This window comes from Saimiri boliviensis, chromosome 2 (genome assembly GCF_048565385.1).
Source record: "Saimiri boliviensis isolate mSaiBol1 chromosome 2, mSaiBol1.pri, whole genome shotgun sequence".
NCBI classification, from domain to species: Eukaryota; Metazoa; Chordata; class Mammalia; order Primates; family Cebidae; genus Saimiri; species Saimiri boliviensis.
This window is the reverse complement of record NC_133450.1, coordinates 15,127,342-15,144,829: the sequence shown is the minus strand read 5'-3', so window position 1 is coordinate 15,144,829 and position 17,488 is coordinate 15,127,342. Positions and strand designations below refer to the sequence as shown.

The 17,488-nt window shown below is 35.0% G+C and overlaps 1 protein-coding gene across 1 annotated transcript in view; it reads left to right on the top strand.

Annotated features, from left to right (window-relative positions):
* TTC8 (tetratricopeptide repeat domain 8) overlaps window positions 1-17,488 on the top strand; it is a 53,396-nt gene that overhangs the window by 12,821 nt on the left and 23,087 nt on the right. Inside the window, exons 2-7 of the mRNA XM_003940909.3 lie at window positions 2,036-2,156; window positions 3,796-3,859; window positions 3,966-4,125; window positions 4,354-4,443; window positions 6,712-6,756; window positions 16,220-16,305. Of these exons, the coding sequence (XP_003940958.1) occupies window positions 2,036-2,156; window positions 3,796-3,859; window positions 3,966-4,125; window positions 4,354-4,443; window positions 6,712-6,756; window positions 16,220-16,305 (566 nt within the window). The remainder of the gene's footprint in view (window positions 1-2,035; window positions 2,157-3,795; window positions 3,860-3,965; window positions 4,126-4,353; window positions 4,444-6,711; window positions 6,757-16,219; window positions 16,306-17,488) is intronic.

Sequence of the window (17,488 nt, the reverse complement as noted above, 5' to 3'; positions counted from 1 at the left end):
TTTTGAGTTAGAACTAGAATTATGATTTACTCCTCTTTGTATACCCAGGATGTAGCATGCAGTAGGTGCTCCCTAGTGATATGGGAATGAACAAGCAGAACCCATGTTCTCCACTGTTCCAACAGAAAAATCAGTAGTCCTTCCTGTCCACCAGAGAGTGCTGAGTGAAGAATGCCCTTTTGAAAAATCAAAGCTGTCAGATAATTGCAGGGCAGTATGACCTGTAGAGATTTAATATAAGTCAGGATTGCCTGTTTCCATCTTTGAAGTTAAATTAGAGCATTATTCCAAGCCAAGGAGGACTTCTCTGACCCCTGGGAATAGTTGTATAGATATGGTATCTCTCCTGATCTTTTACGATTGAAAACCTGAGATTTTTTTTCTATACTTTGGTGGCTCTCACAGTTCCAATTGGAGTTCCAATAGAAATTTTTTTTAAAATTTTTTTTTACAAATTAGTTTTTTGAGTCTATGTTCTGCTTACTGAATTGTGTTGAATTGTGTTAAATTCATACATAACATTTGAAACACTTTGTTCTAAATTTTTAAACCGGGAAACCTCAACCAGAAAAGCGTAAGCCAAAAGCCAATCATCTAACCAAATGTAATTTCACTTTGGGAACCTAAATATGTTGTAGAGGCGGCCATCTTTATTCCCATTAAAATGAATGCATGGCGTTCTTTTTTTTTCTTTTTAAAAAAATATTCGTAGCATGCATTCCAATTACTTTAGCTCACAAAAGGATCTTTACTTCCCAACTTCTATAAAACCACACACTTGTCACCTGTGATTTCATCCAACAGGTGATGCATTCAGGGAAATTAGGGTCCATGTTTTAGTCTTCTCATGTTTTTTCTCAGAACCTAGGCTGGTGCTATTTAATTAGGGGCTGCTCAATGAATATACACTGACTGACTGACTGCATCTTTACATGGGGACTTTCTGGACCTACCGTAGCTCTCACCTGTTCCTTTCCCAGTCCCTTGGCCTTCATTGAGCTTGCTTCACAGCCATATAGTCTTAGTATACTGAGCCTAATCCCTCCCCAAATTCTCCTTGCTGCTACTTCCTCTAGTCTCTAGAGTCACTTCTATGCTGCTGCTTCAAGAGTTGTCTTCTTCCCAAATCCTCCACAGGACACCAAGCTTTATTGTTTTCTGTCTCTGTTCTGTAGTAAAGGAAAGGTAGAAATTTCAGATAAAGCGGTTTGATATGTTTAATAAGAAATTTAATTGTGTACATGTTTAGACTAAAATTTTCAAGGTAAAGCAAAGCTTATAAGTTTTTTTCCAGTTTAGGTTTCTTAATTACCTTTTTTATTTTTTTCATTATGTAGCAAATTTTCTACTGACTAGATCGCAAAGCAACCAGTGTTGTTTTGTTATTGGAATCGGTAAATTGATCTTAGTTCAGTTCAACCAACATTTTTTGAATACCTGCTGTCTACAAAAACCATAGGTATTATGGAAAATTCCTAAGTGAACAAGGTATAGAAGCTTGCATTCTAAGGAAGGAAGGGCTAACCTATAGCCAAATAATTACAGTGTTTTTCAAATATGGGTAAGAGTATAATAAGAGAGGCATTCAGAGAACCCTCTATGAGAAAGACAAGAATGTGTAGTAGGTTTAGGACTGGAAAATCAGGGAAGACTTTATAATAAAGGACTTGACCTTGAAGGAAGAAGCCAGAAAAAACAATGTGGTTATAGCTTTATTTATTTGTTTTCAAGTTATTATTTCAGTAAAATTTTCTCTAAAGATCTTTTTATTTATGAAGAGGAATGTTAGAAGACTACCAGGTAATTACCCCACTATTATTTACTACGTAATTGATACATTGGTTGTTTCTTTGTTAATAATGATGCCTTCTTGTATTAGTTTTTGACATGGCCCTTTAAATTAGAATAATGTATTAAGAGGTAAACATGTTTAATACAAAATGAAATAACAACAATGAAGGATGGCTACCTCTATAAGCTATGTAGTATTTCTAATGCTATTTTAATATATGCTTTATTTATCTATGATTTTTAGGCAGCTTGGATCTTGAAAGCAAGAGCACTAACAGAAATGGTATATGTAGATGAAATTGATGTAGATCAGGAAGGAATTGCAGAAATGATGCTGGATGAAAATGCTATTGCTCAAGTTCCACGTAAGTATTGGGTTTTCAGTTAAGTTAATGAAATGCCATTAAGAGGAAGAATACTATGTATAGAGGACTATATATGCCCGTATATTTTTACACTTTATATATATAAACATTATATATGTGAAAGAAAAATGAAGAAAAAAAATTACTTCAAGTAAATGGTTTCTGTTCTGCCTTATGGTACAAAGGCTTTTCCCCCACAGTTCAGTTATCTTAAACTTAAGGTATAAGATTGATATATAACAATTTTCCAATACAAGCTATATTATACATTTTAGAAATAATTTATATCTATGTTCAACTGCTGATCATATGGAAAAAATTTATAAAAATGCATTCTATTTGAACTACCTGTCTAATATATCACAATATTGTTTATCTGGGAAGTACCCAAACAACAGGGGTATTCTAAGAGGACTTAAGAAAAAAGATCATTCGGCTGGATGCGGTGGCTCACGCCTGTAATCCTAGTACTTTGGGAGACTGAGGCAGGTGGATCATGAGGTCAGGAGATCGAAACCATCCTGGCCAACATGGTGAAACCCCATCTTTACAAAAAATACAAAATTTAGCTGGGCATGGTGGCGTGGCACCTGTAGTCCCAGCTACTCAGGGGGCTGAGGCAGGAAAATTGCTTGAACCCAGGAGGTGGAGGTTGCAGTGAGCTGAGATCACACCATTGCACCTCTCCATCCTGGCAAAAGAATAAGACTCTGTCAAAAAAAAAAAAAAAAAAAAACAAAAAAAAAACACGAAAGAAAGAAAGGAAGATCATTCAGAAACATCACTTTATTGTTATAATTGAACATGATTTGCTCTAAGTCATGATATGAGGTGCTGAGGTGATATGCTGGTCTGTGAGTGTCTGTTTGGATTGTCACAGAGGCACAGTCCCAGCTTGCAGATGTGGTGGTACAAATGGTATTGGATAATGGCTGGTCTGAGTGCAGTGGTATTTACAACTAATTGATCACAACCCGTTACAGATTTCTTTGTTCCTTCTCCACTCCCACTACTTCACTTGACTAGCCTTAAAAAAAAAAAATGACATTGGATGATAACAAGGACATAAGGTGGTCTTGCTGGTAATTTATTAGTTGTTATAGTTCTCAGTCATTTGTATGTTTTGGAAGATAATAGCTGTTTAAAACCTTCAAATAGAAATTGAGAAAAAATACATATTTTCATGTAAAAATATCTTTCCTATTATTTTGTTCTTTTAGAGTTAAAATATCTAAATTCTAGATATCATGGGTAAATTGTCTTTTACTGAGAGAAGTTAATATGGAAATAATTGAACTATGAGGATAGAACCATTGTTTCGAACTTTGGAACCTGTTTTTCTTGAGTTTAAATCTCAACCCTACGAATAGGTTGACCTGTTTACTTAGTTCTGTGAATCTTTGTTAAACAGGTTAATACTACCTACTTTACAGACTCAGTGTGAAGATTAAATGTCATAACATAAGTAACATGATAGGTACTCGTTAAATATTAGTCTAAAACACATTTCCCTAAAATATATTTCTTGCTATTAATGTCTTTTTCACTAGGCCAGCACAATTCTGAAAATTGTATTAGCTTACAGTTTTTACAGATTAATAAATCGTGTATCAATTGAATTAGCCATCATGTCTCCTAGGCCCTGGAACATCTTTGAAACTCCCTGGAACTAATCAGACAGGAGGGCCTAGTCAGGCTGTTAGGTATGTACTTCTGCTTCATACCCTCTACCACTAAATATTGATCAGACTGTATGAGGGTCTTTCCTCAAGATCTTCTTTGTATTGTAACAATTTATATTCTTTACAGGCCAATCACACAAGCTGGAAGACCCATTACAGGTTTCCTCAGGCCCAGCACACAGAGTGGAAGGCCAGGCACTATGGAACAGGCCATCAGAACACCCAGAACCGCCTACACAGCCCGCCCCATCACCACCTCCTCTGGAAGATTTGTCAGGCTGGGAACGGTAAATTCTGTCAGCTTTCCCATAGCCTTGTATTACTTTGGTATTACCAAAGTAGCTTTATATTATGTCACATCATTTTCTAATGTTGTTATAGTGGAGAATTATATGGAGGATGTTTGAAGTTGACTTTTAAATTTATGTTGCCTTTATAATTGTTATGCCCATTAAACTTGTTTACGTTTCAAGAGAATGTTTCAGATCTCTTGTTGTATTGTTTTTCCTCTGTAGGCTTCCATGCTCACAAGTCCTGATGGGCCATTTATAAATTTATCTAGACTGAATTTAACAAAATATTCCCAGAAACCTAAGTTGGCAAAGGTATGTACTTAAAATGATTTTGAGTCATAAAGTAATATTACACGTATGATGATAATGACAAATTAGAAAATGGATAAAAACTTGTGAAGGACAGGCTGTGTCTTTACTGAAGCGGAAATGTTTAATATGTAAAATTTCTCTTAGTCTTTGAATTAATTGAGTTAAGGAAAGTCAATCAGAAATAAAGCACATATACCATTATTACAGGAAATTCTTTTCCATTGATAAAGAGAAGTCATTTATAACAAAAAAAGCAGATGCAGCATCATCTTTGTAGAATGAAGCTTAAGTTGTCATCGGTATATGTATGTATTTTTTTTTCTTTTTTAGCTTGGACTATTCTCAGAGAAATAATTTTCTATCCTTGTAGCTTTTTAGGACTGTCAAAGGATGATAAAAATTATGTACTCCTAATTAGTAATTAATCAGGCATCTCAATGAGGATTACTCAAGCCAACTACATTAGTAATTATTACTACTCAAAGATTAAATGTTCTTTTAAAGTAAAGAGAAAATGAGAGGCGGAGGGAGAGGGAGAGAGGTATAGAGAGGGGGAAGGAGAGAAAGAGAAAGATAAAAATGAAGAAAGGTGTCCATGACCTTTTCAGTATATAAACCTTGGGAGTGAGCTTGGAATAATTCAGAGACAGGAGCCCTTATCTTCTGGAAACTGGTTTAAACCTAGCTCAGGTTTTTAGCTGAAATCTCTGAGCATAAGTGTTGAGCTCATTCCTAATCTCAGTTCTAATGGTATTTAACATATGTGTTTGCTAAATACCAAACACGCTAGAGAAAATTAAAATGGACACTAGCTGTACAGACTTAAGTTTAAGTCTAAAAAACAGATGCCATTTGGTAGACAGGGAAATCAGACTGTAATAATGCTGTGACTTTTTTCTTAAATTTGTTTGGCAGCAATCCAGTTGACTTCATTTAGAAAAATTGTAAAGCTATGCTTACTTCCCATTCTTTTATGAGAGTGGAGTATTAAAAGCAACTCATATGGAATATCTGGTTCCCTACCCTTTCAGGCCACTCACTTGAAGGGACTGTCTGGCTAGTTGATACCATTGCTATTTTTTGACCAAGAGAGTCAGTCAATGGAAGCATTTTTCTCAATTAAATTAAGATGTATCCAGGACAGACCTGGTCTGTTACTAGATTTAGCCTGAACTAGATTTTATGCTTTTTTAGTATGTTGTAGAAATAATGCCAGATTTTTCTGCCTTTGGCCCCCAGCTTGCCTTGACCCACTAGGACTCATTTTTAATATAGGCATATATGGCTTGGGATATCTAGGGTGACTCTATGACACTGTCTTTGATGCTGTAACGTTCTTTTCATGGCAGTGGTAGCACCAATTGCACTCTTAACTTTTGTTTCTTTATAACAGAACAAACAGAAGCATTGTTATAGGTTTTATTTTTTATTTTTTAATTTTTTTAAAGAAAGGCCTTGTTTTGATTTTTTTTTTTAATTAGTTGCCTCCAAGTTTTCTTTTTTAATAACCTTGATCTCTTCCAGGGATGCTAGCCTCTTTGCAAGTGTAACATGATGGTATTATGGAAAAAGGTGTAAATGCTTATTTGTTTAGAGCAGTTGAGTAAAATATTAGAAATAATTGTTCTCAGCCCTGGCTGTACATGAGAGCTATCCAATGGCTTTAAAAAATATAACATCAGGGCTTTGCCATACCCACAACTTTGATTTAATTTAAGTGGTCTGATTGCGCCCCACCACCAGGTGATTCCAATGTCCAGCTTGGCTGAGTAGCACCCTGTTAAAGAAACCTGAATATTCTGAATCATAGAGTTACTATAAATACCATATAAGGAGAATTAGCTTTAAAAATTAAGCAAAAAACACCCTGCTTTACCCATATATTTTACTTTGTTTCAGTAGAAACTTCCAGATTTTTTTATGTCTAAATTGTCATTATTAATATTATAATCACTATATAATACATGTAGAGAATATAAAGAATTGGCTGTATCTGTTTTATGACAATCCTGAAGTTGGTCTTTAAGAAATAAACTTTTCATTTGTTTTTCTAATAAAATATGTAATATGAAAAAAATGTTTAATTCCTTGAGCAATCCAGTTTGTATTGTTAAAATCAGAATCAGTTGTAAATAGTAATATTTTAAAAGGAGTGATTGTAACAAAAGATGGATAGACCCTTCTATCTATCCAGGGCTTTAGAGTGCTTTTGTTAACATAAAATTTTTTTAAAAATCTAATATATTTTTGATACTTTTTTCTTCACAGGCTTTGTTTGAGTATATCTTTCATCACGAAAATGATGTTAAGACTGTAAGTTTTGAATTCATGCTATTTCCTTTTATTGTAATTTTTCTGACTTTGAGAGTTTAGATTCTGAAATATTCTATTTGTGACCTTATAAAATAAATGAAATTATTAAAGATTGGAGAATTATTAATACTTTAAAATCCACTTTCAGTTTCAGTGGGAAAATGTGTATAAATATAGAAGTGATAAGAACTATGCCTGCTTCATAGAGTATGTAGCTTTCCAATAAATCGGAAGATGCCGGTAATTGAGAATATGTCATAATATGCTTGTGTTAAAATTATAGTTTTTATGCTAATGGTATTGTTGATCCATTTATTTCTTTAGTTCATATAGTATATTATAGGTTTACTAACACATATATTTCGGTTATTTTTGTGGTGTGTCCTTTTGCTCTATCTTTGGCGTTTTATGTTCAAAGATTTAAAACATACAAAAGTAGAGAGAATCATCCTCGTAGCCTCTTAACAGAGAGTTTTAAAGTTATAGGCGTATGACTTCTCAAATGGTTTTGATTTTTGCATGCTCATATGCAAATGAGCATATAACTGTACAACATCGGTCAAATCAAATGTAGTTCATTCTGCAGTGTCTGATTGTATCTTTTCTCATTTTCATATCAGTTCCACGAAAAAGGCTTTATATCCATATATTAAGCATTCAGGAAAATAAAAATGTTTTCCTTAATTGTTTTCTTTTTTCCTTTTTTCAAAAAATTTTTGAGACAGGGTCTCACTCTGTCACCCAGACTGGAATGCAGTGGCATTATCACGACTCACTGCAGCCTTGACTTCCCAGGCTCAGGTGATCTTCCCATCTCAGCCTCCCAGGTAGTTGGGACTACAGGCATGTGGCACCATGCCCAGCTAATTTTTTAAAAATTAGTTTTAGAGATACACTCTCCCTGTGTTGCCCAGGCTGGTCTTGAACTCCTGACCTTAAGTGATCCTCCAGCCTCAGCTTCCCAAAGTGCTGGAATTACAGGTATGAACCACCACAGCCATCCCCTTAATTATGTTTTCTGTATGTCAGCTGCTATGCTATACACTAGGAGAACTAATGATACTTTTTCCTGCCTCTACAAGCCGTGTAGTCTAGCTGAAGAAATAAAATGGACATAAATGAAATAATTAAAGAAGTAATTGTCAAAATGTGAAGTTGTTACCAAGTGGGGAAGAATTCAGAAGGGATGATATTAGTAAAGATCCATAAAATAAGCAGGATGTATGGAAAGGAGGAAAAAGAAATGTAAAGAAAGGGCAAAAGCAAGAGCAGGACATGGAATGATCAATAAATAGGCCTTATCCTAGAAAATGGGAGCACCACAGAGACATTTTAAAGAAGGAAGTGACAGAATTTGATGATAGATTTGATATTGGGGCAAAGGAAAGAGAGACGGGTTAAATCTGCCTCCTAAAGATGCTGTGAGAAGAATAATAGTTTTACCGGCAGAAATGGGATAATTAGGGAAGGAAGTCAGTTTGTATAGAAGCTGACTGAGTGACTTGAAGGCATTTTGAGTTTGAAATGACAAAAGGCTATCTAAGTGGACATACCATTGCATGTGTTGGGAGATGTGACATTGAAATGTCGGGGACAGCCTGGGCCACATATGCAGAATGTGGTATTCATAGATGTGGTTATGTAAGGAAAAGAAACAATGAAGGTTGGGACAACTGAGAAACCATGCCCACTTTTGTAAATAGAAGCCAGCCATTTTAATTTCATAAAAAGCTGGTCAGAGGCTGTCAGTGTAATTATATATAAAATTATATGGTCAATCTGTAACTAAAAAGCATTAGAATGCTAGTCCATTTCATAAATTAGTAAATCTCAAGTTACTAGAGTATCATAAAGTGATAGTATGGTATTTGGAAGATTAATAAATATCAGAGGCATCTATTCTTTCATCATATATATATATATGATGAAAATATATTTGAACCACTACAGTGTACCAGGTACTGTTCCAGCCCTGAGATCACAGAGTGAAACAGGCAAAGTCTTGCTCTTTTAGAGATAATACTCTGGTTGGGCAAGGAATAGAATAAAATAAATTTTAAAATGTATGAAGTCTCATGGGCTAATAAGTACTGTAACAACAAAGAAGCAGGAAAGCAGGTAAGGAAATAAATAACGATGTGGGGGAGGATGCTATTTTGGATGGAGTGGGGAGTGATCAGTGAAGTCGCTCTGAGCAGAAAACATGTGGCTCAGTGGCTGAATCCCAGAACTTTGGGAGGCTGAGGCAGGAGATGACTTGAGCCCAGGAGTTTGAGACCGACCTAGGCAATGTGTTGGAACCCTGTCTCTGCAAGAAATACAAAAATTAGCCAGGCATGGTGGGACGTGCTTGTAGTCTCAGCTACCCTAGAGTTTAGAGCTGTCGTCCCAGCTACTCTGGGAGGATCACCTGAACCTAGGGAGGGCGAGGCTTCAGTGAGCCATGATCATGCCACTGTACTCCAGCCTGGGTGACAGAGTGAGACTCTGTCTCAAAAAAAAAAAAAAAAAAAAAAAAGAAAAAAGAAAGGAAAAAAGTAAAGAAAACATTTTAACAGACACCCAAATGAAGTAGGACAGACTCATGTCATTATGTGTAGGAAGAGTATTTCCAAAGAGCTTTAACTGTAAAGGCCCTGAGTAAAAGCATGCTTGGATTATTTAAGGAACAGCAAGAAGGCCAGTGTGGCTGAGTGAGGCTTGTGAGGGGGAAGAGTCGTAGATGATGAGTTCAGAAGCTAGACAGGTTGTAAGTCATTTGTAGGTCATGGTGACAATGTTTTTACTAATAGATTCATCTTGAGGATGTAATTCTGCATCTTGGAATTTACCCATTGTTGTTGAGGAATAAAAAAATCACATTGAAAAAAATGTAAGATTTATTCCCTGCTCTACTGCACTTATATTCTAAAGATTCTGAGGACTAGCATCAGTTCTTCATGTATATGGACCTAAAATTTTTTGATTTTAAACAGAATAGTAGCATTTAAACTTTTTATTTTAAGCAGCAAAATATTTTTCTTCAAGCGAAATCTTATCTAGACCCTAACATATAAAACAGACAAAAGTTGAGCTACTTGAGTTATAGCAGGGCTAGCAAACTTAGAACATATCCATCGGGCCTCCTCCTTGCTCCTCCCACATTGTGATCTTCTGCCTCTCAAATGTTAGGGATGTTGGGTAGTTCCTATATTAGGCTCTGTTTCTAAATTACCTAGGGAATTATTAAATAAGGACTTCTGGACCTGTGCTAGACTTCCTGAGTCGGAATCCTCAAGGGTACATCTGTCGAATCTGTTGTTAATAAAAGCTCTGCAGGCAATGCTAATTTTCAGGCAGGACTGGAAAATACTGCTGTAGAATATAGTAGTTTAAAAACCAATGGTTAATAGAAGGCTGTAATGTCAGGCATTCCCGTGTAGTAAAATAGAGCTGGAGAATATTAGCAGAACTCAAAAACCGGAGCTCCCTATAACAAAACAAGAGGAGGTGAGTTACCTGTCTCAGTGAAAGAAATCAGCAAATGAAGAGAAAAGAGACAACAAACACAACTCAAATATATCTCATTATCAAGGAGGTAGTTGATAGTAAAAACTACTGAGAACTGGAGTCCCCATTTATAAATTAGCTATTTTTATTCTTGGTAATAGTGACTCTCTTAAAACACCAAAAACAAGCAATATTGAAAAAAATTATTGACTCTTTTTGAAGTCCATCTTTATAATTCATTAATGACACGTGAGAAAATTTGTCTAGGGACTTTATTTTAGATATTTAGTCAATGAAGAATTGAAAAAATTTAAACTAGCAAGCAAACAATAGGATATTTTGTAAATTTGGTTGGATTTGTGAAACAAAGAAAAAAGACTTAGTGATGCATTTGTGTAATCTACCTAGTGGACAGAAATGAAATCAGAAGTAAAAGGGCAATAGTAGGGTGAATTATGTACATGAAGCATGATTTTGGAATATTGGTATTTATTGTATATCAAAAAACTGATCTTGGCCAGGTATGGTGGCTCAGGCTTGTTATCACAGCACTTTGGGAGGCCAAGGAGGGTGTATCACCTAAGGTCAGGAGTTTGAGAACAGCCTGGCCAATGTGGTGAAGCCCTATCTCTACTAAAAATACAAAAATTAGTTGGGCATGGTGGCGGGCCTCTGTAATCCCAGCTACTCTGGAGGCTGAAGCAGGAGAATCACTTCAACCTGGGAGGCAGAGGTTACACTGAGCCAAGATCATGCCATTGCACTCCAGCCTGGGTGACAAGAGCAAAACTCCATCTCAAAAAAAAAAAAAAAAAAAGCTGATCTTAAATTTTTGAAAAATTTTTATGAAAATAGAAATGACCCCAAACCAGAAAATTTACATTAGAGAAAATGCTGGTAAATAAGCACATTAGAGGTATACTTTCTTAATAACAACAAAAATGTAAAATAAGGAGGCTTTGGACTTTGAATTTTATATTTATGAAGTTAGAAAAAAATTCTGGGGGAAAGTACAATTAGTTATTATACATTATAGGTGATATTACACATGGTACCACAATTTGGAAAACAATATAATGATATAGAGCAGATAGCTATAAAGATGTTTCCTCAATTTGTTTCTGTAATTTTAATTCTCAGGAGATTGCAGGGAAAAGTAAAGTGCTGTATTTACAATGATGTTTGTTGTAGCTTTAGATATAGTGACAAAAATGCTGGGAAAACAACCTAAATGTTTAACAATAGGGGATGAGTTTGGTGAATTATAATAAATAGCATGATGGAATCTTATGTAGCCATTAAAAACCGTAATTATAAACACTAGGCAGAAACATGGAGAATGTTTATTTTATAATGTTAAGCCAAAAGCATACCAATTAGTATGTTAAATAGAAATGTTACTTTAAAACTACGTATTTATGACAGATACTAGAAGGTATTACGTAAACATGAAAATGATAGTATTTTGAGGTTAAGATGTATTCATTCCACAAATATTTGTTGATCGCCTACATTGTGCCTCATGGTACTAATGGAGATTAAGTCTAATTTTACCTTTGTTTTCAAATTTTTCAACAATAATGTTATAGCATCTTTACATTTATAAATTGAATTCTAAATTAGGGGCAATAATATTAAAATGCTGCCAATTTGTACTCTGCTTGTTATTTTCATCAGCTTACCTCCAATATACATACATATTTTTGTAGAACATAAAATGGAGCAATTTGTTTTGTTATTTATTTATTTATTTATTTTTGAGTTGGAGTCTTGTTCTGTAGCCCAGGCTGGAGTGCAATGGCGTGATCTCGGCATGCTGAAACCTCCGCTTCCCGGGTTCAAGCGATTCTTCTGCCTCAGCCTTCCAAATAGCTGGGATTACAGGCACCCACCACTACACCTGGCTAATTTTTGCATTTTTAGTAGAGACAGGGTTTCACCATGTTACTCAGGCTGGTCTTGAACTCCTAACCTCAGGTGATCTGCCTGCCTTGGCCTCCCAACGTATTGGGATTACAGGCGTGAGCCACCATGCCCACTGTTTTGTTCTTATTTAGTGAAAAACACAAATTGTTCCTTTGTTTTCTTTCTTTTTTTTTTTTTACTAATTATCATATATTGTTATATTAGTTGATTAGTTTTTCTTTAAACGATAATGATTGAGTCATATATATTGGTACTTTGATGGATACTAGTGGTGCTGAGCTGGACAGATGCCCTGTTCCGTTTCTCACTCTGTTAAGGTCTTGCTACATTATAGTGCTGTTGTGGATCAGATTGTTCCATTAAAATTTCATTTTTGCTTTTACCAGAAGTGTTCTTTTCTGAATGGAAGAAGGATTTGGATAATAAGTGCAAAGCATGCATTTTTATATCTTACATGTATTTTGTAACTTTTGCTGGAAAAAGAAAAAAGGAATTCTATTTATTTAACTCGTTAAGAAATCAGAGGTGTTTTTATATTTAGACGCCTTGGGTGGTCTCCAAATTTCTCTTTAAATAAAGTATTTCACACAAATATAGAGAATATTATAGACAAATATAAGAAATACCTTGAAATGGTGTTTAAATATTAAGAAAGTATAAAATTGATTCATCCAAGGAAAGCTATTTTACTATCTTTGAGCTTTTAGTGTTTTTCTCATTTTATGGGTGGGGATCAGTATCAACAAAACTCAAGTGATATGTAGGCTAGTGATTCTGTGTTTGTCTACAGACAAAGAAGAAGAATACTGTAGAGACTGAGAATGCTGTGAAGTGGTATTTAAGTGCTAGGAAAAAGTAATCTATGGAAAATTCTGCCTTTGAATATTTAATAACTCCCTTTCCCCACCTTTCCCTTTTTGGACAACATTGATGGTATTGACAAAACTAAAGTGGGATGTGGGTTGGTGATTCTGCAATCTTTGTTTCCATATGCTCTTTAATTTCATCATCCTGAAGTTGGTACAACTGTAGCAATCGTGAAAGAATGACTTTTTAAAAACTTAGATCTGCCAAAATTCCATGACATTCTGAGCTTTTATTAATATCTAGATATTGGTTTTACTAAATCATCCAAAGATTGTTAAAGTGTTATAGTTATTTATGTTAAAAATTTGGGAACAATTAAAGAAATATAGATCTTCTGTCACCACTTAAACGTTTTTAAGATTAACAGCTTTTAATTATGAACCTTATTACTGTGACAGTTTTGTTTGGTTCTTAAGCTGTTGTCAACAGAGGTCAGAAACAAAGATTATAATTAATTCAATCAACAGATAGTTCTTGAGTACCTCTTCTGTGCACAGCAATATTCCAGAACAACAGCAGAGATGTAAAAGAGGATTATCTATCATCAGGGAGTTTGCCAGCCACTTAAAATTGTCACAAATGTGCCAAGCATGGTGATTTACACCTGTAATCCCATCACTTTGGGAGGCTGAGGTGGGCAGATCAACTGGAAGCCAAGAGTTCGAGACTAACCTATCCAACATAGGTCAAAACCCTGTCTCCACTAAAAATATAAAAAATTAGTTAGGCATAGTGGCACACACCTGTAATCCCAGCTACTCAGGAGGCTGAGGCATGAAAATTGCTTGAGTCTGGTAGGTGGCGGAGCCAAGCGAGATTGTGCCACTGTCTTCCATCTAGCCTGGGCAACAGAGCAAGACTGTATCAAAAAGCAAAGGAAAGAAATTGTCACAAATGTTTTTCTCTAGTGCAGTGAGGACGGAAAATCCAAAATCTGCCAAAATATTTAAAGAGGTTTATTCTGAGTCAGTATGAGTGACCTCGGTCTGGGGACACAGCCTCAAATGGTCCTGAGAAAGTTCACCCAAGCCAATTGGGTTACAGTTTGGTTTTATACATTTCAGGAAAGTATGGGAATTGCAGGTAAAATAATAAAGCAGTACATGGAAGGTATATATTGATTGGGCCTGAAAATTCTGTACATCTTGAAGCCATGGCTTGCAAGTCATTGGTGGGTTTTAGGGATTCTTTATTTGGCAATTGGTTGAAAGAGGTAATCTTTGTCTAAAGACTTGAAGTCAGTACATAGGGATGTTTAAGATCAGGGAGTGTCTGCCATCTGTCATGTGATGATATGATAGAGTCAGGTTAGACAGTAAGCCACATTATACCAGGTTAGTTTAAAAAAACTGTTTAATGAGATTTTATGGTTTTTAAAGTATGACTTTCCAAGCCTTCTTAGAAAGGATTTGGGACAGGAGAAGAAAAGGTCAGAGTTCAGTCCTCAGCAGCCTGAGTCTTCATCATTATAATTTCTTTTTGCCATTTTTATTCTGTATCAATAATTTATATTAATATCCTTAATTGGATTAGCACAAACATACGGGTTCTCCATAGGATGACTTGTTTTAGGACCAACTATGCAAGCAAAACCTGTAAGAAGCAGCCTGTAAGAAGCATTAAATCTAACCTTGGATAGTTAGAATACATAAAAAATTTTTGAATGACGTATTTTTCTAAAAAATAGAAGATCCATTTATACTGAGCATGAGAATGACAATGATCTGTTTGCTGGAAAAGGTCTTTATAAAGATGAAGTTAAAATTAAAATGTTTATATATTTACCAGGTATGCCTGAATTGAGCTGGTTGGAAATACATTTTTCTAGTATGTCTGAAAATAATGCTAATCAAAGTTATACTTTTCTCCTCATTTTTTTTTGCTTTCATTTTTATTTCTGGCTGGGGGCAGGGTGATGGGGGAGAAAAATAGCATATGAAAGTAGTATGTGGCTTGTTTTTAATTTTCATAGCTTTCAAGTAGAGATGTTGATTTTTCAAGTCCATTAGAGGCTCAGCATGGTGTCACCATTTCTTTATAAGTAGTTTGCATATTTAGAGATCTCCTCTGGAGCAAGAGAAGATGGGGAACACAAGGAAAAATAATTAATTTTACAGTAAGGGATTTATGGAACTCTTCTCGCATTCATTTCAGAGTTGATATTAAGACATGGACAGTAATCTGGGATGTTTTTTGAGATAATAGAACTGAAAATCTAAGAGGTGCTTTAACTGAGCTCTTGGATATCATAATTGTGTTAACATTGGCTAAAGAATAAAAATTTCCAGCCACGAAAGAAAAATAGTAAGCATTATAAAAAATCAGAAATCTCTCTTAACTAGTAGCTCCAGCTTCTGTTAATCACGTCTTTATCTGAGCTTCAAATTTCTATAAAGACTGATTTGCTTTCCCCTTTGTAAAAAATGGTTTCTACTTCCTTTGTATAAAATCCTAATTCTTATTTAGTCATCTCTTGTCTAATCTTGAATAAACAATAGAGGGAACAAACTCGAGGATATTAAAGATATGGGATAAGCAAATGTAAAATATACAAGCAATTGAAGAGAAGATCTCTTTCAGTTTGCAGCAAAGGGAAATCTGCCCCTTAGAATTTAGTGGGACGTAAGGTGATGTCTGAAAAGTGGAATGATGGTTGTTGAAGACAGCAGTTATCCAAATACTCCAGCTCCTTTCACTCTTCTTCATGATCCCATTTTCTAAACCTTTTCTCTATCTGCTTACTTGATGGTTCTATTTCTCTGCATCTGTCTTGAAAGTGGACACTGCTGCTGAACTGACTTACACATCAAAGACTTGACCGCCACTGAGTTTGGAGGCATTTTGAATCATTATAGTAGATAAATCAGGGGGAGTGGTTAAAAACTTGGGCATTTTTAAATATCAATTTTGTGTCTTGTGTATTGAAATTATATTCAAATATATTGTACATCTGCTTCCCTTTGATGAGTGTTTTTATCTTATCTGCTGTTAGCCCTCTGGTCTGGAACTGATTAGCAAAAATTGGTGGGGCCATCTGGAAACATGAGCAACTTGAGTTTCTGTCTGATTTCTAATGCACGTTTTGATTGGTGCTAATTATATGGTGTATTTCATTATTTATTTTTCTGGCTGCTTATTGTTGGAAAAGAAAATACTAATCTAAAATGTATTGTTTTCAAAGGCTTTGGATCTGGCTGCCCTCTCCACAGAGCATTCTCAGTACAAGGACTGGTGGTGGAAAGTACAGATTGGAAAATGTTACTACAGGTGAATTTCATTATTTGTGAAGGGCTTTGAAGTGGCCATGTATTTTAGGGTCTCAAATCTGATACTTGTTTTCGGTTAGATTTTCTCATGAAGAAGTGAGAGCTATGTCTTTGGCTTACTTGATAAAGAGTTTACTTAACAATCACAGGGTAGCAATAAGAATGGATACCCTTAGAATAATAAAACTTTTGAGCTGTGAGGGAGAAGCTTTGAGACCATCAGGCCCAACCTCCCCTTTTCAGATGAGGAAACTGAAGCCAAGAGAGTGGCTGTAATTTGCATCAGGAGCTAGTGAGTAACAGACCTGTGACTAGAACCAAGTCTGCTGATTTTTAGTTCTGTTTTCTTGGTAATCAGATCTTTTTATTTACCCTTTTTATTTATTCACATCTGTAAAACACTTCCCAGTTTAGAGATACGCTGTCCATACATTATAACATCTCACTTAAGTCTCACAGCACCTTGAAGGTAGTGGCTATTGTTAGTCCTTTTCCCAGATGAGAAAAATTGAGTCTCACAAAAGTAAAGTGATTTGTCCAAGTTCATGCAACCAGTAAGTCACAGAACAAGACTTTGAGCTCATTTTCTGATGTCAGTTCTATTAGTTTCCACAATTTCATATTCTTTCTCTAGGACCCAAGTATTCTTATATTCTCTTAATGTTTAAATGTATTTTAAATAAAATTAACTGAGAGAGCAAAAGAATCATAATTAATTTTATGAATATTTACATAGCAACTAGTAAATAAGACCTGAAACTTGTTGCTGATACTGAAATGCACATAGAACATTTGGAAAATAGAAACAAATAAACAATTCTATTTTATAAAGGTAAATATCTTTTATTATTAAAAATAAGGTAGACTTCAGTTACTATGAGCATACTTCAATATTGATAAGCTTTAATATTTATAAGCACTGTGAGAAAAAGGAAGACTATAAATGGGACAAAAAGCATGTTTATTGTTCTGCTGTTGAAATTAAGACTACTTTGCATTTAGATATTTCACTTAGAACTCTAAAGTGTTTTTTCCTGCTGCTAGATGGAGAAAGCATTTTCTGCTCTAAGGTAATTTTAGACCATTATATCATTAAACTCTTATGAATATAATTCCTGGAGACAATCTTGAAATCTTGAGCTGCCAAGCAAAACCTTCAGAAATACTTAATAATTAAAGGAAAG